This window comes from Lissotriton helveticus, chromosome 12 (assembly GCF_964261635.1).
Source record: "Lissotriton helveticus chromosome 12, aLisHel1.1, whole genome shotgun sequence".
NCBI lineage: Eukaryota > Metazoa > Chordata > Amphibia > Caudata > Salamandridae > Lissotriton > Lissotriton helveticus.
This window is the reverse complement of record NC_136073.1, coordinates 664,426,780-664,450,838: the sequence shown is the minus strand read 5'-3', so window position 1 is coordinate 664,450,838 and position 24,059 is coordinate 664,426,780. Positions and strand designations below refer to the sequence as shown.

General features: G+C 41.5%; 1 protein-coding gene and 1 long non-coding RNA gene across 2 annotated transcripts in view; one reads left to right on the top strand and one right to left on the bottom strand.

Moving 5' to 3' along the window:
• The window catches only part of LCAT (lecithin-cholesterol acyltransferase), a 455,195-nt gene that overhangs the window by 161,808 nt on the left and 269,328 nt on the right, over positions 1-24,059 (bottom strand). Inside the window, exon 4 of the mRNA XM_078671393.1 lies at positions 19,293-19,388. Coding sequence (XP_078527519.1) covers positions 19,293-19,388 — 96 coding nt within the window. The remainder of the gene's footprint in view (positions 1-19,292; positions 19,389-24,059) is intronic.
• Positions 1-24,059, top strand: part of LOC144799823 (uncharacterized) — a 463,812-nt gene that overhangs the window by 265,186 nt on the left and 174,567 nt on the right. The gene's annotated exons all lie outside the window — the stretch shown is intronic.

The window sequence follows — 24,059 nt, the reverse complement described above, 5'->3', positions numbered from 1 at the left end:
TAACACAGTGAAATTTAGAAGATTTCACTGACTCAGCTTTATAGCATTGCTGAATCAAATCATTACGCCTGTTTGAAACAGGCATAAGGAGTGATGCACCATGCAATGTGTGGCTTGCTCCTGTGCATTGCAGTAGACATGTTGCGCTTACGACGTGATTCCTGCAATGTGCTGCTTTTGCGGCACAGATGCGTGACGCATCTGTGCTGTTTTCACTCAATGGTGCTCCACATTGTAAATGCGGCACACCATGGGTGGCAGAGCAGCGGTGCACATTAACTGGTGCATCCCTGGGAATGCGTCAGTTAACATAAATCTGCCACTTTACATTTAAGTATGAGCAGGGGACACAGAGTTGGTGAGGCTTATCCAAGGTTAAGAAGAGATGAGTCCTGTTCACTGAAAACTTGGACATAGGCCTTACCTCCTCAGCATCGCTGGTCATGGCTAAATAATAGCTGCAAAATGTTACTTTTGTTAAACAATTTTACTATTATAGTCTCTGAGATTTGTGCCTTACTCTGCAACATCTCATTGTTGTTCTCTTTCTTTAAAGATAACGACAAAATCAACATGAGCGACAATCAGCAATCAGTTGATCTCGACCTCATAATTGAACTCGTAATTGAAACATCAGTGGAAGTAGATCCCTTGGATGATTTAAATCCTGAGGATGAAGAAAAACATGATGAGGATGCAGATTTGTCAGAATTGTATGACATAGGGTGGGAAGCTGACGTGCTTGAGCCTATGGAACTATAAACATTTATTTTTAAAAATTTATAATAAATGAAAAGTAAAAATGTAAACCGTTTCATTTAAAAATAAAGACACCTTCAAAAACAGGTTATGTGTAGTGTCTTCAATAAAATATTAAAATATGCTCATAAAATTAGATCAGATTCACATATAAAACAGCACAGGTAAAATGAATATGAATTCCATTTCTTTTCTGCTATTTCTGTATTCTAAATTTGCCAATCACTAAACATGTCAAGTAGTGTGTTAAGTTTTTGATGACTGTTATTGATTTACTGTTTGGTAATAGTGGTTAATAAAATTTTTTATTATATTTTACCACAGATTCAACTGCAGATCATTTCAAGATTTCAGCATGCCAACTAAAGAAAGACTTAGAAAGGCTGCAAAACGTCAAAGACAGCAGGTACATGATATAATGCAGCAGTCCTCTAACAAAAAAACTTGTCAAGTCACCAAGAAAGCACCGGGTAAGAGCACAAAAACATTTATAAGAAATATTTGTAGTAAAAAAAATATTACTACAGAAAATGTTTCAGTCCAGAAAAAGAGAAGCATTTTAAACTGAAAGGAAAGGCCAATCAAAAATGTTACTGCTAGAGCAAGAGATAACTCTGTGCATGATAGTAGAAGGAAACAACAGTTTAGGGACATTCGTAAACGAATGTTCCGCAACAGGATAATTGGCAATTTGTTAAAAAATATTAAGAAAGGTCAACAGAAAGTGGTTTTTTATAAGAGAAAAAAAAATTGAGAAAGTTATTGATCAGGCATTTGAAATTAAACGTAAGTTATTTATTTTGATAATCAATAGAATTAGGAAGCTAAACAAGGCAATTTATGATTTCAAAAGAAATAGTAGATGGAAGAGAATAGTTAATCGTAGTAATTTTTGTGAAGTTTTTTCCGGAGAATGGATGCATAGTTCAAGTTGTGAGGCATTTTTTAATGAGGAGAGTTATTTCCAGGATAATGATTTGGTGCATGCAGTTGACACCAGTGGTCGAGCTTATGAAGTGAAAGATGGTTGTCCAGTTGAAAAAGAAAAACTTGTGACAACAGAGACAGAAGAGGTGTTAGGTAATGAGGTTTTAGGAAGACGTCCTAAGGGTCCTGTGTACACCTGGAAGTGTAGTAGTATTTGCAGTGTGCGACAGGATTCCATCAATTTGCTTTGTGATTTTGTACGGACATTTAATAAGAAAAGTTTGAAGCAGAAAATGAAGTTGTTGCAAGAATTAGATCCTTGCCGAGGTTTGCATGGTTATTCACTGGCTTGTCTTTCCAGGAGAGTATGCCAGAGTGTTTTTCATCATTTCAGGATGCTAGCAGTGCATCATAATAAAGTGAGGAAATTAGTTAGAATGTTGTATTATGCTAAGAGTCCAGCAATTATGCTTAAACAATTATGCGCTGCTCTTTTGCATGGTTCTGAAATAGATGTGAAGAATATTTGTGCAGAAATTGAGTTTTGTTACTTTGGAAGTAAAGAGGAGAATGTTGAAATTGACCAAGAAGAAGAGGGTAATGTGGAAGATAGTGTACAGGTTTCCAGTACAGATAATTTTCAGAGGGAAATTGCGACGTTTCAGGTGAAATCAAGTGAGAGGCCTAATTTCACTTGTGTGTGTTGTCGACGCACTTATTATAAGAATCAGACTAAGTTAGTGGATTTATATGCAAAAAGTGAAAGGGAAAATAATAGTGAATGGAAGGATTTCACAACATATTTGATGGTAGAAAATTGTTTTGATTTGGGATCGGATCAACGTGTGTGTACTTATTGTTGTAGCAAATTAAATCAAAACCAGATGCCTGCTAGAGCAGTTCATAATAATCTGGAATTGGTTGAGATTCCTTCTGAATTGAAGGATTTAAATACTTATGAATCTATTTTGATTCAAAGTAGCCATCCCTTTCAGGCTATTGTAAGAATGGAGCCAAAGACAGGGAAATTGCCTCCATCAGATTTACAGAGAGGATTAAAGGGAAGAGTTGTTTATTTGCCTCTAGATTTTAAGAAAAACATTAACACAATTGGAGTAGAAAAAGTGGAAGAGGACCCTCTGGTTATCTTAGTTAATGGGGTTCCGACAAAGAATAAGAAAATATGGCAAGATTTAGTGAATGTTAGGAAAGTCAAAAAGGCAACATTGTACTTGAAAAAAAATAATAAGTACTATAAGAATATATATGTTGCAGAAGAGGAAGTAAGTGAGGAAGAGGATAGCGATTTGTGTGCTGGTCAAATTGAGAAAGTAGAACCCTCTACTAGTGAAGAAATATATGAACATTATAGTGTTCATCCTTTGCATTCCAAGGAAGTCATGGGGAATGCTATTGAGTTGTTTCAAATGAAACAAGCCAAAGGGAGTCCCATTAGTGTTTGGGAGGAAAGTTTGGAAGCTCGGTGTTTCCCACAGCTTTTTCCAACAGGTCAGGGAGGAAGATATGATGAGCGACCTCATCAAATTCCTGCTTCTGAATACCGGACTTTGCGATTGTATGCAGGAGATGCTAGGTTTCGACAATGTATTCCCTACTTGTTTCATCTCCTGTTTGAAAGCGATCTGTCTGGACTGTCATATGCAGTGAACCACATCTTGAAAAGTGGTATACACATGCAAAACATCTCGGCAAGTGACTTTATGGATAAAGTCAATGTCCCAGACAGTATTTTGGATTCTCACCTGATTAATCTCATGGCGTGTCAGCGTGGTACTAATGAGTACTGGTACCGTCGTCATGGTCATTTAAAATGTATGCTGAGGAACTTAGGAACTCCCACATGGTTCCTCACTCTGAGCTGTGCCGAGTATGGCTGGGAAGACTTACTTGAATTTCTACGAGAGGCAAATGGAAACATCGAAAACATCGAATTCAAGACACCTGGAGAACTGTGCTCTTTGGATCCAGTCAATGTATGCCGGTACTTCAATCATAGATTTGAAGCTATGATGTCTTTCATCATGAATAAGAAGAATCCACCTCTTGGAGAGGTGTTGGATTTCTTCTGGAGAAAGGAGTACCAAGCAAGAGGTGCTCCTCACATACATATGCTGTTGTGGATCAAGGATGCACCTAAATTTGGAACAGATCCAGAAGACTCAGTGATGAGTTTCATACAACAGTATTCTATGTGTGCTGTTCCAAACGCAAAGGAGAAGAAAAGCCTAAGAGAAAAAGTTCTACGTTTCCAAAGCCATCGTTGTGGAAAGTACTGTCGTCGTAAATTCCGAAACAAGGACAAGTTCTACACCAAATGTCGTTTCGGCTTTTCACGACCGGTGATTTCAAAAGGAAGAGTAAACAGTTTGATGTCTTCGCTGCGACATAATGTGATGAAGAAATCACCTAAAAACACATACAATTTGAAGAGGAACGAAGAGTCCAAGTACATCAACGACTACAACCCGGGGATTTTGTCCATGTGGAATGCTAACATGGATATACAGTTTGTGGCTGATAACTGTATGGCTGTGGCTCGGTATGTGACATCTTACATCACCAAAAAAGAGAAGACAGAATTGAAGGATATGTGGGAGGACATTTCCCATGAAAAGAGCCTCAGTAAGAAGTTGTACAGTTTCAGTCTGAAGATGTTGTCGCATCGAGAAATCGGAGCTTACGAATGTTCTGACCGGTTGTCTTCAGCAAGTCTCTATGCCAAATCTAGGAGTATCGTTTGGGCGAGTCTTGGTCTTGCTGCAACGCGTAATCGAGTTCTGAAACCTGTGCGGGAAATTGAGTATTTGGCGGAAAAGGAGCCAAACAGTACCGACATTTTGAAGAGCAACATGTTGGATACATATTATCCAAATCGAAGCAGTCACCTCGAGAATGTTTGTCTGTATGAGGTTCTTCAAAATTACATATTCAAGAGGAACATCAAAGAAGATACTGAGAAAGGAGTGTATGCTGTAATTGGAAGTGAGGGATGTCTGGTCAAGCAAAGAAAATGCCACTTGGTAAACCATCGAAAATTGAGTGGCGAATCTCCTGAAAAAAAGGAGTTTTTCTATTTAGCACTTTTGCAACTTTTCAAGCCTTGGCGTGCAGAAGAGGAACTGCTTGGAGATTTCCTCTGTTACGAAGACTCTTTCACTGCCGCCAAGGAGACCATAGAATGTCCTGCTTTTCCCAAATATGTAGAAATGTTGAATGTGGAAATCGAGCAGGAAGCAACGATTGCAGCCGAGATTGCCAGAGACAGTTCTCAGGACAGTCAGAGTTCTGCTTCATTGAGTCAGGATCCACTAGGAGGACCTGTTATCGAAAATGAAGCTGCCACTGCTATGAATGAAGTGGAAAGAGCCATGGCACATGCTCAGGAGGATGCGGTTAACTTAGAAGAGTTGGAAAGACAACTCAACGTTGAGCAGAGGAAAATATATGACGAAGTTACCATGCAAATTGATCATGGATTAAGTCATGAGAAGAAAGAGTGCTCATGTACGTCGTTGAAGCCTGTCCGACTCTACGTGAGTGGAGAAGCGGGAACTGGAAAAAGTTTCCTTATTAAAGCAATTTCATGTTATTTGCAGGAAAGGACTGAGTCATCGCTGTCTTGTGTTGTCACCGCTCCAACTGGACTGGCAGCACATAACATTAAAGGGATTACTTTACATTGTTTACTGATGCTGCCAGTGGAGCATGACAACAAATTACAATATCACAAGCTATCTGGAGATGCTTGTTGTGAAGTTTCAAGAATCTTGAGGAAAATGAAACTTCTTATCATTGACGAAGTAAGCATGGTTTCCAATGTCATGCTTGCCTTTGTGCATTTGAGAATGCAAGAAGTTCTCAAAACAGAGTATGATGTGTTATTTGGTGGCAAACACATCATTGTTTTCGGAGATCTTCTGCAGCTGACACCAGTGAAAGGGCAACCTGTGTTCAAAATGCTCACGCATGAAGATACCAGGAAGTGCCTAGGGAGCATTGGCAACGTCAATATATGGTTAAACTTCAATTATGCTGAACTGCATGAAAATATGCGTCAGGCGCAGGATGAAGTTTACAAGAATATTCTACAAGATGTTAGAATAGGAAAAGTGACCGAGCATGGGAAAGAAGCTTTACATGCACGATTACTGTCAAATTTATATCCAGAACAAGATGTTGTGCCTGAGAATATTTTTCAGAAAATTACTGAGAAGAAATCTGGAATATGTTTGATGCCAACTCTTGCAGAATGTGCCATCTTCAACAACAAAATGTTGAATTTAGAAAAGCAAGAGATTGTGAAACTGGAAGCCATTGACAGAGTAGAGCATATGGGATCAACAATTATTTTGTCTGAGAATTTGAAATCAAATTTGGATTCATTAGAGAAGACTATATCTAAAACTGCAGGTTTTGAAAAGAGTCTGAATGTGTGCTTGAACTGCCGTATAATTTTAAGAAGGAATTTACATGTTGAAAGAGGTCTGGTAAATGGATCAATGGGTAATGTTGTTGATTTTGTGAAATACAGAAATAGAGATGGAATTGAATTTTTAAAAATTAAATTTGATGGCATTGAGGAAGTACAGCTAATTGGTCGTTGTTCTGCTAGATTTTTGCTTGTAAAAGACTTACATGTTCGCCGTAAGCAGTTTCCTGTTTGCTTGGCATATGCGGTGACAATCCATAAATCGCAAGGTTTAAGTGTAGACAGTGCATTGGTGAATATTGGCAGTTCTGTGTTCAAGGAGGGTATGGCATATGTGGCATTGTCAAGAGTTAGAACTTTATCGGGATTGTACTTGATTGAGTGTGATGTCACAAACATTTGTGCTGATCTAGATTGTGTTAAGGAATACAATAGGTTGAGAAGAGAGTATGCGCCACATTTGCCTCAATATCCTTTGTTTGAGAAACGTGTGGTAGGCCGGAAATGAAGAAATGTGACCAATACTGGGGAGGTTGTAGCAAAAAGACGAAAAGTCGATGAACCTGAAATTATAAGCAGAAACAAAAAGGATTCTGTTGAAGATGTTGTTGGTTTTCAATTTGAAAACACTTCTGGTGTCAACTGCTATGCTAATGTAGTGGTTAATGTTTTGTTTTCTCTAGAAAATGTAAAAGAAGAGATTGTGGTCAATTCTGATCAAAGATTATGCAGTTTGTTAAATTCTGTGTTAGAGAAATGTAGCACTGATAGAACAAAAATAGAAAGTGTGTCTGAAATTCGAAATCTGTTAGACAGATGTTCAGGCAAAACACAATTCTCTCAAAATATTCAGCAAGATTGTCAGGAGTTTTTAATGTATATGCTTGATGTATTGCATGCTGAAGGTGTAGATGTAGATCACCTGTTTGGGCTTTCTTATCAATGGCAGCATGACTGCGAGAACTGTAGGGTATCAAGTACTACTCGTGTAGACTCAGAAAGATTTATATATTTAACTTTGCCAGACAGTAAAACAGTCTCCTTTAATAAGCTAGTAAAAGCAGCTGATCACAACATGGAATGTAGCCAATGTAAATCTGAAATGATGTCAACATTATTTATACGAACATATGGCCAGTATGTCATTTTAATGTTCCAACGATGTAGGCCTGATGGAACAAAATTGACAACTTTAATTAAAAATGTTGTGGCTTCACAGTTGTCAATATCAGGAAGGACTTTTGTAACTGTAGCAATTATATATCATGACGGTCCTTCAATAACATCAGGACATTACACAGCTTATTTAAAGTCTAGAAATGGCTGGTCATTCTGCAACGATTCTGTTTTAATTTTCAAAAAAAAATTGCCGTATGACCTTAAAAATTCTTACCTGGTGTTTTTAAAACCAAAATTTTAGGGAAAGAATCTCGGGATGTGCTCTGAGGAATTTCAAGAAGTTCTAATGGCTCCTACACGATTTGGCCTTGAGGATAAGTTTAGTACAGAGACATAACTTCTTACCATAACACTGGACGTCATGGGAAAATAAGTGCACTTTGAATGAGTTCAGAAAAACTATTTCTTTTTATAAGCTAATTCAAGCAGCCAATCAAAACATGGAGTAGAGGGAATGTAAGTCTGCAATGCTGTCTACTGTTTTATATTGCTTTGTGATTAAAAGTGATGTAGAGAATTAAATAATTGTAGTAGTCATAGAGGTAGTGTAAGTCTGCTTCATAGTAAGCAGTATCAGTGTCATAGGAAATGTAGAACATGAGTGAGCAAGAAGGGTAAGATATTAGTAGTCCAGGATTGTGAAAATGATCTTCAACATTTTAATTCTGAAAGTTGCGGAAATACAACATGACGGGATTGGCTTACAAGAATTCCAAGAGTTATAAATGGCTCTGACATGATTTGGCCTTGTGGAAACGTGTGGTAGAGAGCGAGAAGTCATTTATTGTATGTAACATATTTTTCAAAACGATGGAGGTTTTCTTTCAGAAAGTGGCGGGCTGAAAGTAATAACAGCACAACAGAGTGTAAGCTGTTCATAGGACATCCTTCGACGTCATGGAAAGTAAGCTAACTTTAAGGAGTTCTGAATTCTGATTTGTTATGTTGTATGGGTTTTTTAAACACAATCATTTTGATTGTGGTTTTTTTTCCCCGCTGTTATATGATGAATACCTTCAAGTCACTGTTTTTAGTGAAATTTGATACATTCTGAGAACAGCAAAAATAAACCATTTAACATGTATAATTAATTCTGTACTGTTTGCATTTATGATGTACATGTAGAACTGTGTAGGAGGCATGGAGAAGGTGAGGCTTCTGTAAGTGTCAAAGTTGTTGCATACAGTGCTCATATTCTACGTAGTCTTTCATATGATAGACTACATTTCCACAATGAGATACCTAAGCAAAGGAAACACAGGTGATATGATTGTGGAATGAGCAAAAAAAATTGCACGTTTTTCAATTATATTACCTGTGTTTCCTAACATTACACATCACATTGTGTAGATGAGGTTTAGGCCTGTTCCTGGAGACAGAGGAGGTCTGACATTTGTTCAAGAGTGCAGTGGACATTACTCACTTCGTTGGTAGGCCTGCACATGTATTATCTCCTCTGTATTCTTCAACAAACCTAAATTTCATCTGCAACTCTGAGTAGGACTTACCTGAAACAAATCTGTGGATAGGTTACACCTTATCGGCATCTTGAAACAATCATTTAAAATGTTAGGGTCAGATTTATGATGGCCGTGCGCCTCTTTTGCTCCGCTGTGGGTCACTTTTGTGTAAAAGATGCACCATGTTGCAAGATAGGTTTCAGTTCATCTCCAGCAAGATACCATCAGTTTAAAATGTATATAATTAGCACTGTGTAGGGGGCATGCAGAAGCTGAAGCTTTTGTAAGTGTCAAAGTTGTTGCATGCAGTGCTGCACTTCTGGGTACTGTTTCATATGCTGGACTACATCTGCACTATGAGATACCTAAGCAAAGGCAACACAGGTGATGTGATTGTGAAATGAGGAAAAGAAACTCCACATTTTTCAATTACATCACCTGTGTTTCCTAAGTTTACGAATGACATTGTGCAGATGAAGTTTAGGTCTGTCCACGGACACAGAAGAGGTCTGGCCTTTGTTCAAGAGTGAAGTGGACATGACTTACTTCATTGGTAGGCCTTCACATGTATTATCTCCTCTGTATTCTTCAACAAGCAGAAATTTGATATGCAATCCTGAGTAGGCCTCACCTTAAACAAACCTCTGGAGAGGCCACACCTTATCGTCATCCTGAATCAATCATTTCAAATGTTAGGGACAGATTTATGATAGGTGTATGCCTCTTTTGCGCCACTGTGCGTCACTTTTGTGATGCAGCGGCGGTGCAAAAGATTTGCTATGAGGCGACAAAATTACAAATTGATGCATCTAGGCAGATGTGTCATGCTGTAAAAAACCCGTGCCACATGAAACCGATGCAGCAGTGATGCAAAAGATGCACCATGTTGCAAGACAGGCCTGACTTCATCTCCAACAAGATAAGAAGCTAAGTCTTCTGTAAATGTCAAAATTGTTGTATATACTGCTCAACTTCTATGTACTCTTTGATATGCTAGACTCCATCTGCACTATGAGATACCTAACCAAAGGCAACACAGGTGATGTGATTGTGAAATGAGGAAAAGAAACTCCACATTTTTCAATTACATCACCAGTGTTTCCTAAGTTTACGAATGACATTGTGCAGATGAAGTTTAGGTCTGTCCACGGACACAGAAGAGGTCTGGCCTTTGTTCAAGAGTGAAGTGGACATGACTTACTTCATTGGTAGGCCTTCACATGTATTATGTCCTCTGTTCTCTTCAACAACTCGAAATTTCATTTGGAACCCTGAGTAGGCCTCACCTCAAACAAACCTCTGGATAGGATACATCTTATTGGCATCCTGAAACAATCATTTAAAATGTTAGTGTCTTGCGACACTTTTGTGAGACAACAGCAGTGCAAAAGATGCACCATGTTTTAAGATAGGCCTCACTTCATCTGCATCAAGATACTGTTAGTTTAAAATGTATATCTTTAGGACTGTGTAGGGGGCCTGGAGAAGCAGAAGCTTCTGTAAGTGTCAAAGTTGTTGAAAAACTGTTTGTCCTTCAATCTTTTCCCTTGTCTTTTCTAATTTTTAAATACATGTTTTAATATTTTTCAAATGTTTGTTCTCTCTTTCACAGATTGAAAGTATAAAAATAAAAAGTGAGTAAGTTAACGACAATTATAAGGTAAATGTTTTGTACTCTTTTCGTTACATTTCTATCACATTCACCTACTATTAGTTCCACAGCTTCATTTCTTTAACCCTCAGTTTCCTGCCTTTGCTACTTTCCTCATTCCTTTCTCTATTACCTACTTACTCAACTCCTTCCACTCTTTTTCTCAGTCCCTCTCTTCTCATAGTTCCTCACTCTTGTTCACTCACTCCGTCTCTATTACTCTTAGTGTCTTTGACTGATCACTCTTTCACTACTTGTTCATAATGCTTTCTCTGTGTAGTTGAAGCACACTAAGGGGCATATTATGAACACAGCCAATAAAATTATTGCTGTTTTTATTGGCAGAAAACTGCTGCAAAAGTGGTTTTAGCGGCGGTTTTCTGCCGCAAAAGCGGCTTTAGCGACACATTTCTGCCGATAAAAGCTGCAAAACTTTTATTGGCTATGTTGATGATATGGCTCTATGTTATTTACATTTCTTTGCTGTTTCAATGAATCTTTTTCTGTTATTTTTTCTTTTCTGTTTTCTGTTTTTTCTCTCTGTTATTCCACATGTTTTAATCTTATTTTGAACATTCACTCACATTCTCCAAGAAACTCTTCTTTGTTATTGTTCTACTCTCTTTTTTTTCTTTCACTTCCTTTTTTATTTTGTTTTTCACAATTATACCCTCTTCCATCTTTTCTTCGGTAAATAGATCTATTAAACAGTATCTCTGGTTTACTCCCTATAGCTGTCTTTCTTTTAACATTACTCTATGTTTACTTCCCTTATACTAACTCTTCCTTTTTAAAAAAAAAAAAATGTTTGGTTCGCTCCCGGTTCGCGACCTGGGAAGCTAACGGGGAAGCGAACCAAAAGAAATAGAGCTTGCCAGAGTGCTAAACATTCTAGCAATTTTTTTTGAAAGGGGAGGTAGTTCTGAAAAGAACTTTTTTTTTAATGTTTTTGTTGTTTTATATATTTTTTTTATTTTTCTGAACATTTTTTGTTTTTTTTGTATTTTTTGAACAGTTTTATGTTTTTTTTTTGTTTTTGATGGAGGGGAAACAACAAAAAACAGGCATTGGAAACGGCTCAACAGGAGCAAAAAAAAAATTACTGTCTGGGGCGTTTAGGGCAATTGTGATTTTCATAAGCTCGGTTGATTAAGGTAATACTCATATTACCACAAGACAGTAATGCACCACAATACAAGCAGGTAAACTTCATATGGACAAAGTTGTCCTGAATGTTTGGCACGGTTTCCCGTGCCTCTGCTGCTGTCAAAGATATCTGTGATGATGACCTGGCCACAGGAGTTGTTGGGTTGTCCTGCTGGTCACGCATCTCTGCCCGGCTGTAGTTTAATGGATGCCACCTGCTCATATGACGATGCATGGTGTAGTTACCGAAGCTGTATTTTTTTAAGGTGCCTCTAGATAACTTCTCCTTACATATGAGGCAGGTGACATATCTGGCATTTACTTTCTTCTGCCCTTCAGGGATCGAAAAAAACTGCCAAATAAAACTGGTTTTCCGATGAGAAACGCGGGGCTGCTCTTTTAAAAACTGTGGTCCTTCTGTCTCCTCTTCCTCTTGCTCATCCTCTTCCTCCTCTGTGTTGCTGATGAACTGGGGAGGTGGTCCTCTCTTCCCATGAGGAGGTGGTGGTGGTGGTGGGGGTCCACCAGCTGAAGCTACCAATGAAGCCATTGCTGAACTATCAAAAAAGGTCTTCCTCTCACAAAGATGAAAGTCAGAGTGAGGAAAGAAGGAGGGGTTTTCATCATTTGGGAAAAACAATAGTTCTAAACCAATGAAAAGTGTTATTTTTAGGTCACCTGACCTAGCCGTACATCATTATGAAACCAAAAGTGAAATGAACCAATGAAAAGTTTTATTAACAAGTCACATGACCTGTTACGCTTATGTTACGCGCTGCGGAACGCGCCCCGGATCGCTTCCGGGTCGCTGCGCTTCGCGCCTCGGTTCGCGCTCCGGAGCACTTCCGGGTGCGCTAACGCGGCACGTCATAAGACGCATTACGCGGCAACGGGATACGTCGCGCTTTCGCGACGCGCCCCTGATCGCTTCCGGGGAGCTGTGCTTCGCGTCTCAGTTCGCATACCGGAGCACTTCCGGGTGCGCTAACGCGGCGCGTCATAAGACGCATTACGCGACAACGTGATACGTCGCGCTTCCGCGACGCGTCACGATGTTGATTTCTAACGCGGCAGTTGCGCAAGCGGAACGTTTACCGGTTCGCGGACCGGGTCGCGGCATCAAATTGAGCTAACGGGAAGCTTCCCGGTTCGCGAACCGGGAGCGAAGAAAAAAAAATATTTAAAAAAAAATTATTAATAAACATATAACATATATTTTTGGATTTAAAGAAGAATACATTTTACAGCTACAGATATTAGCTTTTAAAAAACCAATGAAATTCACTGAAAAAACCATAGGTTATAGACCATATATAGTTAGGAATTAGCATTTACAAAACCTTGAAAATTCACTGAAAAAACCATAGGTTATAGACCATATATAGTTAGGAATTAGCATTTAAAAAACCTTATTTTACTCACACAAAACCATTGAAATTCCATATATAGTTAGTTGTACTAACTATATATCGCGCACCCGCAATCCACTGCTGATCATGTCACATATTACATCATTCATGACATGGTCAGTGACATCACTGATGACATCACTGATGACATCTCAAATGACATCACTGATGACATCACTGATGTCATCTCAAATGACATCACTGATGACATCACTGATGACATCACTGATGTCATCTCAAATGACATCACTGATGACATCACTGATGACATCACTGATGTCATCTCAAATGACATCACTAATGACATCACTGATGACATCACTGATGACATCTCAAATGACATCTCAAATGACATCACTGATGACATCTCATTTGACATCACTGATGACATCACTGATGACATCTCAAATGACATCACTGATGACATCTCATTTGACATTACTGATCACATCACTGATGACATCATTCATGTGATATTATGATGAACCTCTTCAGACTCTTATATAATCTTAGATACACTCAGTATAAACATACACTCACAGACTGTCACTCATCCATGGAGTTACTCACACACCTAGTCAGTCATGCAAAGAATCAATCACACCTCCATTTCCTCAACTATACAGTTATACACACCTTACTTATTCAAACATATACTAAAACATATTTACTCACTTATACAATCCTGGATACAAGTTCACAATGATCCATACAGCCACTCACACATTCACTGGCTCTTATGCACAGTTATTTATATATGTCAACTCTCACATGTACTGTATTTTACATATGTACTTACTTTGACATGTAGCACTGAGATATCCATTCACTCACCAATACACTCATGCACACAGTCAACCGCCCATACAGCTGTTTCCACATGCACTTTTGAACCCATACATCTAGTGAATCAACTGCTCACACATCTATGCAGAGAGTCATACACCTCCCAGCCACCCACACACACACTCAGTCTCCCATACAAATGCTTGGGCAACCAATCAATAACCCATATAGTTAATCATATAGCTACTGATCAACACATGCAGCAGTTTACAGAACAACAGACATAATGATGCACAAATTAAGACAGTTTAGTCACTAACCCATGCACTCAGTGAGACACATTTAATCAGTCACTCATACAGTCAGTCATGCCCCTACTAAATCCTTCATCAAGACACTTATACATCCACTCATTCTTCAATATGTAAGACATATTTTAACTTTACAGAAAAATACAGTCACTGGATGTTGTCATCAGTGATGTCATCAGTGATGTCATTTGAGATGTCATCAGTGGTGTCATCAGTGATGTCATTTGAGATGTCATCAGTGATGTCATCAGTGATGTCACTGACCATGTCATGAATGATGTAATATGTGACATGATCAGCAGTGGATTGCGGGTGCGCGATATATAGTTAGTACAACTAACTATATATGGAATTTCAATGGTTTTGTGTGAGTAAAATAAGGTTTTTTAAATGCTAATTCCTAACTATATATGGTCTATAACCTATGGTTTTTTCAGTGAATTTTCAAGGTTTTGTAAATGCTAATTCCTAACTATATATGGTCTATAACCTATGGTTTTTTCAGTGAATATATATATATATACAGGTCCTACGCAAACTGGGGGATGCTCACATTCCACCTGCACGTAGACATGATGGGGGAGAATGTGGCCCAACGGCTAGGGTCAACCTCGGAGTCGGGGAACCGGGTTCCAGTCACGACAACAATGCTAAACATTCTGTGATTCTGGGCAAATCACTTAATCTCCAAGTGCCTAACAAAAATGAACTTGTCAGTCTGTAACGTAACTGGTTCTCATGTAAAGCGCTCTGATACCTCTGGGTCTAGTTCGCGCTATCTAAAACTCTACAAAAATAAAAAAGACACCCCCTCTTCTGGATATTCTATGTGTACATACAGTGCTGTTCCCCCAGCTCTTCGTGTACACACAGTGCAATGTTTCACCCCAGCTCTGCGCATGTGCCCACAGTGCAATGTTTCACCCTCAGCTCTGCACGTGTACATACAGTGCAATGTTTCACCCCAGCTCTGTGCGTCTACCCACAGTGCAATGTTTAACCCCGGCTCTGCTTGTGCACACAGTGCAATGTTTTATCCCTCAGCTCTGTGCGTGTACATACAGTGCAATGTTTCACCCCAGCTCTGCGTGTGCACACAGTACAATGTTTTACCCTCAGCTCTGTGCGTGTACATACAGTGCAATGTTTCACCCCAGCTCTGCATGTGTACACACCGCCATGCTTTAAATATCATTAGCTCCCTAATCCTATCTTGTGTGTGCTCCAGACAGCATCACTCCCATAGTACTCCTCCAGTGCGCATGCGCTCCTAGAGCCAGCCTGCTTCCCAATGTGCACATTAGAAACTGCAGCATCACAGCCCCGGCTCCTAAAGTGACCTCCTCTCTGTTCCTCGGCGTACACACCGAGCAGCAATATAAAGCCCACTTCTCCCTTTCCTGCCCCCCTCTCAGTCCGTCAGAACTCAGTGAATAAATGGATGAAAACTGCGGAGCAGTCGGCCTCTCGGCGCTCAGTGCGGACGGGGTGATGGGGGAGGGAAGAGTTTATTTAATCAGAAATCATAGGGGACTGTCGGAGTCTTTTTTTGCTTCCCATTGGATGCTCTTTAGCGCCTCTGGGAGGACTTCACGTGTGCGGAGCTAATGGAACTGGTGCAGACATGCTGGTTGTTTTTTTAGCCTAATTTAATCTACGCTTTAGGTGATTGGATTGGCTACACCGCAGAAGTCACAAGTTTCACTTTAAATCCAGTGAGGAGCGAAGCAGCCCCTCCCGCCCGGCGTCGACGAGTCTTCCGTTTCCATGCAACGGCCCCACCGGCACCAATCCCAGCGCGGCTCCTCGTCTGACGTCAGAGGAGCTGCGCTCGGGATAAGGATTTCTGAGGCTCCCGAAGTTCCCGGGCTGCGGCGGTGTTTACGGGGAGGCAACTTTGAATTTCCCTACAATGCCGCTGTGGGAGTCTATACCACGCTGCCTTCCTCAATATGTGCTGCCACAGAGCTCCACAGTGCCTTCCTATGCGTAAGGGGAGAGGAGCCCGGTGAGTGAGGTTGAGGGTGGGGGTGTACGCGCGTGTGTCTGTTTGAGTGTGTCGGTGCGTGCGTGCGTGCGTGCGTGCGTCTGTCTGTGTGCGCGTGTGTCTGTTTAAGGGGGGGTGCGTGTGTGTATGCAGTGTGTGTCTGTGTATGTGCGCATGCGTGAGTGTGGCTTTGTTTGCGAATGGGAATATGAGGCACGGCGACGTGCGCGCTCCCGAGGTTAAATCTCGGCCAGAAAAAGCGCGTGGAACTCTGCTGTCCACATTCCCCCAAAAGTAACTACATAAGTTGTCTCGCCCTAGACAGCAAAGCTTCGCTTTGCTTTAGTCTAGGCGAGACCTAAAAAGATGACCATGCATATGATATTGCAAGTAGGTACTGCAACGGCCACAGGTGTCCAGGGAGGAGGGCAGGCACATGTGAGTCTGCAGCACTACATGCCACGAACAGTTGCTTACAGGGTAACAGAATCGGTTCTATAGCATGTGTGGATGTAGATACACATGCTCTGCATAAACTATAAAGCAGTGCCCTCCTGAAACCGGTGGCATCCTGTGGGTATTGTAGTTGTTTGGAAAAGGGTGCGTAGCACTGCCTGTCCTACATTTGCTTGTTGGTATGCTAATACATCCACACAGTAATGTTTAGTTAAAGTGTGTATGGTTGACCATGTAGTTGCTTTACAAGTCTCAGCTAATGGTATATTGCTGAGAAAAGTTACAGGTGCTCTTATTTTGCAGGTAGAGTGTGCTCTAAGAGGTGTGGGCAAAGCTATTTTAGCTTTGATATAACATGTCTCAATGCATTTAATTATCCATCTAGAAATACCAGATTTTGATATGACCTTTCACATGTGAGGGGGCAAAAAAGCCATAAAGAGTTGCTTAGTTTTACGAAACTCTGTAGTTCTGTCAATATAGCACTTTATAGCACTTTAAAGCTCTTTTAACATCTAGTGTATGAAGGGATCTTTCTACAACTGAATCAGGTTGCAGAAAGAAGACAAGTTATTCAACCGACTGATTGAGGTGAAAAGTAAAAACTACTTTTGGAAGGAATTTTGGGTTAGTCGAAGGACTACCCTGTCTCTGTGTAGTTGGAAGAAAGGGTTTTCGAGGTTAGTGACTGAAGCTCACTGGCATGTCTAAGAGAAGTGATGGCTACTAAAAAGGCCATCTTCCATGGTAGAAACTGGAGAGGGCAATAATGCAAGAGATCAAATGGCAGACCCATAAGTCTGGTGGGTACAATGTTGAGATTTCAAGCAAGTGCAGTTGGAACCCTGGGTGGAATTACTCTATTAAGGCCTTCCATGAATACCTTAATAACTGGCCTCGCAAATAGTGATAAATCATGTCTGTTTTGCAGGTAAGCAGCTACTTCAGCTAAATGCAAGCATATTGAAGTGTACTCTAGTCCAGAAGTCTGCAAAAGCAGTAGATAGCAGACAGTGTTTTGCACAGTTGCATCAAACGGGCCGATGTGTTTACCACGGCAGAAGAAACAAATATTTTCCACTTCGCAGCATAACACGCCCTGGATGTGGGTTTATGAGCCTCTATGAGAATGGTTGAATGGTCATACATTCTGGTGGGAGATTTAGGTATCTGAATTCTATGACCTCAGGAGCCAAATCGCGAGGTACATTTCCTTTGGATTTGGGTGCCTGACTTCTCAATGATTCTGAGTGAGAAGATCTGGATTGAGGGGAAGCTTCTCGTCTGGCACAACTGAAAGCTCAAGTAGTGTGGTGAACGATGGTTGTTGAGCCCAAGCGGGAGCTACCAGAATGAGGGTGAGAGATGTTTGCCTGAGCCTCCGAACCACTAACGGAAGAAGAGGGAGAGGTGGAAAAGTATAGCAAATATCCCTGATTAGTACATCCATAGGCCATTGCCTGTCTGTGGAAACCCCCACCTGTGGAAGTATGGGAAGAGGACTGTGGAGTGGAGTTCCCACACATGAACCTGTTGCCGCATCCTGCTGAGGAGGTCGGCGAAGTTGTTGTCCATCCCTGGGAGGTGTTCCTGTAACAGGTGAATGTTGTGACTCATTACCCAATGCCAAATCATCTGAGATAGGCGTGATAACCATAGAGTGTCCCCCCCTTGTTTTTGTAGATAGAACATGGCTGTGGTGTTGTCCATTAGGTCCAATACATCTTTGCCTTTCAGGTGAACTAGAAATGCTTTCAATGCTAGGTAAACTGCTTGAAGCTCTAGGTAGTTGATGTGGAGTCTTTGGCGTCCCAGAGACTTTGAACTTTGAGATCCTGTAGGTGTGCACCTCATCTTGTAAGGGATACATCCACTGTGAGAATGTTCTGGGGAACAGGGGTGAGGAACGGCCACCATTTTGATAAGGTTTGGTGTTGTTTGGAAAGTATTTACCTACAAGGTGGGATGTTTGGAGATGTTTTGATGAACTCTAGAAAATAGCCATGTTGGAAATATATTAGGCCACAGTACCAAAGTACTCAGTAAGTACCAGACAGAGACAATTTAAAGCCTTATAAAGCTTGATGTTCGATTAATTGAAGACAGATGATTGTGGTCTGTAAACATGTATTTGAAAACAGGAAAAGACAGACAACAGTTGTATAGTTACAAGGTGACTTCTTCAAGGCTACAAACTAGTTTCTTGGTCAAAAGTTGCACAATTGAAATGATATATTAACTTGGTGGACTGAAAAGTGATTAGTCAAGAAGATAATCAAAATTCCTGGAGTTCGCTGGGTATCATGTAACTCGTTAGCGTGGAGGAGTCTCGCTTGTTATCGTAATTAACCAGACAAATCGCTTCACCAACTAAGAACGGCCATGCCCCATCACCCACAGAATTGAGCCAGGTGAGGTTTCGGGAATATGTCACAAAAGTGCTCTTAAACTTCTTCAAATACTAATGGCTGTAGCTATTCTTGATTATTTAGCAGTTGAAAAAAGCAAAGATAGTACTTGCTCCTCACGTCACTTGTTCATGGTCTTTATTTGTAGTAAATGTAGGTGTTTGAGTATGTACATTTAGATGTACAAGATGAAGATAGACAGAAAAACACACTCCTTGATGCACATGGAGGCCCTATCTTGCAGACAGTTGGGTGATATGTCTAAATGAATGATGTGGTACCAATCTGGCATACTTCAAGGCTCTACACCCATACCTAGGCTTTTTCATGTTAAATAGAAAACATGCTGATTTTGAGTCTTACTTGGAGCTAGCCGCCAGTCATACGGTGCAGCACGAACGGTCTCATCTCGCACATACCCGTTATTCACCAGGTTCTGTACCAGTGTGTGCAAATAACCTGTAAAGAGAAATGTATTGTTACATGGATCAGTAGTTTACAGCCTCCTCTTTTTTCTTTAGCCAGAATTACCAATCAACCTTTCATTAATTATGTGAAAACAGTGCAAAAAAGTTGGCTTTTAGATTTGCAGAGAACTGATTTGTTAAGGATTTCTTTTCAAATTATTTATTATGCTCAATACAAAGTAAATCTACACTGTATTTCAGTGATACATGAGTATTTATCATGACATATAACCAACATAAGCATAGCTGAATAGCATTACATGTAAAGTATCATTAGAAACTGGTGCTACATAAGCGCCCACATCAAACCACCTCATCTTCAGAGGGGTAAATTATATGAGACATATTAATATGCACCTGTGTGATTTTAACTGTAGATATTAACTAAGCATGGGCGGATTTTGCGAATTGGCAATCCGCGAAATTGCGTATTTACGGATTCGCAATCCGCAAAATCCGCGAACTCTCGCGAATTTTGCAGATTCCTTTTTTTTTGTGTGTTCGCAAGTGTTTCTGTCATTTCGCAAAGGTTTTTTACCAGTTCGCAAACGCGAACTTACTTGTCGGGTAGCAACGGTCACGACCATGTTGTTTCTACGTCTGGTTCATCACAGCACCCTCTGTTTCACCACTGCCACCCTCTGTTTCACCACTGCCACCCTCTGGCTCACAGATGCCATTCTCTAGTTCATCACTGTAGATTATGGGGGGAAAAGCACACCTGCCCTGCCTCAACTGACATGAATTAATTAGGGGCTGATTAATGTGTCACTGAATTTGAACTTCCAGGCTGGCACCTGCTTCCTTATCTGTAATTGCTTTCTGTTGCAGTGTAATTTTTTTAACAGGACCTTTGTTGTATACTTGTAGCTATTCTCTGAGCCTGCTGTGAGGGTCAGAGCAGGGTCATAGAATAGTTGCAAGTAGGCAACTGAACTCTGAAGGGGCCCCTCAGGAAGCACTACATGGAATGGTTACTAATGATAAGATTGAACTTTTGCACCTGCTGAGTGCTTTCAGTTTTGCAAAAATCCAAATATCCAGCAGCATCCACAAAAAGTAATCCTTCCAGGTTAAGATCCAAATCAAAGTGACCAGCACATGAAGAAAGCACTGGGAGAAGCCTGCTGGACAGGAACAGGAAGTTGGAGACTGTGGGGCACTTCCTTCCCCCCCCCCCCAAAATGGACTCCTTGCAAAAAAAAGTGCAGGCAAATGTCAACCTGAGGAGTTATTCTGATAAAAATCATAATTTTCAAGGTTTATGCTGCCTGCTGGTGGATTTCTTGTGCGAAATTGCAAATTTTGCAATCTCGCAATTGCGAGATTGTCACTGCCCGCCGCATCTACGTGTTCGCAAGTGTTTACTCCCGCGAAATTGTATAGTATTCTAGTTGACAAGTGCGACCAAGCAAAAAATCCGCTTCGCACGGATTTACGAATTTTCTGCAAATTCGCGAGAGTTCGCGGATTGCGAATTTGCCGAAAATCCGCGAGCGGAACGGATTTTACGCCCATGCTTAATATTAACGTAGGGGTTCCATAACCTGGGTTGGGAAGAAGCAAGGAGCAATGTTGCATTCGCCACTGAAGCATTGTTGCCGAATATAAAATAACTAATCTATGGTGCAGATTGAGAGGATAGACCTCGCCACCACCCATTTGTGAGCCAGAAGAAGGGATAAAGCTATAAAACGCCTCACGAGGAGGAGGGACTTTGATGTACCTTAATAATGACATGAAGGAGTCTCATCTGGATCCGTACTATTTTTCCCAGTTCCTCATTGACATTCACCCCAGTATTTGGTCACCTTGGGACGTTCCCAGGTCAGGTGGATAAAGTACACATTTTTCACGGTGAGATATATATTATGTTAACAATTTTGTAAAGATCCTGGTTACTCCTTACAGAGTATCCCAGAGTTAGAAATCCTTCCCTAAGATGGTCCAAAACATAATGCACTTAACGTCCACTGGCAGGCCAATTACACTCATTTTTGCAGGTTAGAATCGTTAAATAAACTTGAAATGATATAGCCAGTGCCTGCAGTTCTGAGAGATTTATTGTGTTTTTAAACAGCAATCTCTCTATTGGTCATCTCAGAGTGCTTGTCCTTGGTTAGAATCCTTGATGTGTTAGGAGCTACAGAATGGTCCATTGGTCTGCATCTGTGCCCTTTTATGGATCTGTGATATAATGTGTTCTGTTCTTCGATTGCTGATCATTTTCTTCAGTTCTTTCAACTGGGTCTCCAGCCTCATATGGCAGCATCACAATGTCCCATCTCACCCAGGGTTGCTTTCTTGCCCATATCAGCCTTGTTCTGAGAATTTTACATTAGTCAAAGGTAACATCAATCAATCAATCAATAAAACTATACATATAAAGCATGGAGTATCACCCGTGAGAGTATCCAGTCGCTGGGCTGAGGGTCTCAGTCGAAGAGCCAGGTCTGGAGTCTCTTCTTGAAGTCTGCCAAGGAGTGTGGTGTTCGAAGGGGGAGGGGAAAAGCGTTCCAGGATTTGGCGGCAAGTTGGGATAAGGATCGACATCCTGTGTGGCAGCAGCAGATGCGCGATGTCTGTGTAAGAGAGAGGTGAGTGGAGTAGAACTTTCTGAATGGTTGATGGAAGTTCAGGCAGTGGTTCATTTATGCCAGTCCTTGGTCGTGGAGGGATTTGTAGGGGTGGGTCAGGAGCTTGAAGTGACATCTCTTCTAGATGGGAAGCCAATGGAGGTCTCTCAGGTGCTGGGAGATGTGGGTCCTTTTGGGCAGGTTGAGGATCAGTCTGGTTGTTGCATTCTGGATTGTATGGAGTTTTCTCATGAGTTCTCTGGTGGTGCCTCCATGGAGTGCTTTGCCGTAGTCCAGACAGTTGGTGATGAGGGGCTGCAACACTGTTTTCATGGTGATGGTGGGTAGCCACTTGAAGATTCTGCAGAGCACGCAAAGCATGTGGATGCAGGCTGAGGGTATGGCAATGACCTGCTGTTTCATAGAGTGTTTGCTGCCAAGGATGATGCCAAGATTAGGGTGGTGATCTTTTGGAGTGGGAGTTGGTCCGAGTTCCGAGAGGCCCCAGGAGTCATTCCAGTGGGATGTGTGGTTGCCAAAAATCAGCGTTTTTTTCTGTGTTGAGCTTCAGGCAGTAGTCTCTCAACCAGGCTGAGATGTTCTTCATGCAGTTGGGAAAGTTGTTTTTTATCATAGTGGGGTCAGCTGAAAGCGAAAGTGTGTCATCGGCGTAGGAGATAATGTTGATGTTGTGCGTTCTGACGATGTCTGCTAGCAACATCATTTATATGTTGAAGAGGGTGGGACTGATGGATGTGCCTTGCAGGATGCCGCAGGTGGTAAGCTTGGGCTGTGAGGTAAAGGGAGAGACACTAATCCTCTGTGTGCGCCGCGTGATAAAAGGATGCCATACATCTAAGAGCATCGTCCTTGATGCTGATCTAGGGCATACGGTTGATATGTGTGTGATTGGAGACAGCATTGAAGGCAGTGGAGAGGTGGAGAATGATCAGGGCGGCTGCTTCTCCTCTGCTGAGTAGGGTACAGATGTTGTCTGTCACGGCAATCAGGGCTTTCTCTGTGCTCTGGTTGGCTCTGAATCCAGATTAGAAAGGGTTTAGATGGTTGTTTCACTTCAGGTGTTTGGTGGGTCAGAGGTTGATGGCCTTCTCCAGGACTTTGGCGGGGAATTGGATCAGCGAGATGGGGGCGACAGTTCTGGAGGAAGTTGGGTTCTGCAGAGGGTTTCTTGAGGAGGGGTTGGACCTCTGAATTTTTCCATCCATCGGGAAAGGTGTCTGTTGAAATGGAGGAGTTGAGGATGGTGGTGAGCTGGTGGCTGATCTTGTCACTTTACAAGGTTGAAGAGTAGACAGGGGCACAGTTAGGTGGGTGCACATGAGTGGATGAAGTTCATTAAGGCCTTGGTGTTCACTGTGGTGAGTTGTTCCCTTGAGGTGAGTGGGTGATCAGCGTCTGTCTTCGCAGGAGCGGGGAAGCTGAGGATTTTGGTGGCTTAAGGCTTGTTGTGGATGTGGTCTGCAAGGGCATCACAGAGCTCCTGTGAGGGTGGAGTTGAGTGTTCTGTAGCTGAGAAGCAGGTGAACTCTGTGATGATGGTGAAAAGTTCCTTGGTCTGCTTGGTGCTCGCCACAATGCTGTATGTAAGGGCACTCTTTTTAGTTTTAAGTAGGTGGTGGTAGTTGTTGAGGGCAGATTTGAAGATGGCTCGATCACTGTTAAATTTTGCTGGAGCGCCATTTTCTTTCCAGTTGTTTGCATCTGCATTTTACCGCTCTGAGTTCTGGGGTGTACCAGCTGGCTCATTTGGTGGTTCCATGCATTTTTGCTGGTTTGATCGGGGTGACTTGGTTGGCGGCGCAGGTGATCTGAGGGTTGAAGTTTTCTACTGCTTGGTTCTGGTTGGTATAGGCGCCGGGCTGGGAGAGGCTGAAGGCGCCGGTCCATTAGTGGAGAGTGACCTTAGTCCAACTGCGGAAGGGGGTGATGTGGCAGTTGCGGATGGTGTGGGGGGGTTGGGCGATGATAAAGTGCATGATGGAATCGGACCAGGTGGGTTCCATGGTGTGGCTGTATCTGGATCTGTTTCTGGATGTGAAGATGGTGTCCAGTGTGTGCCCAGCTCT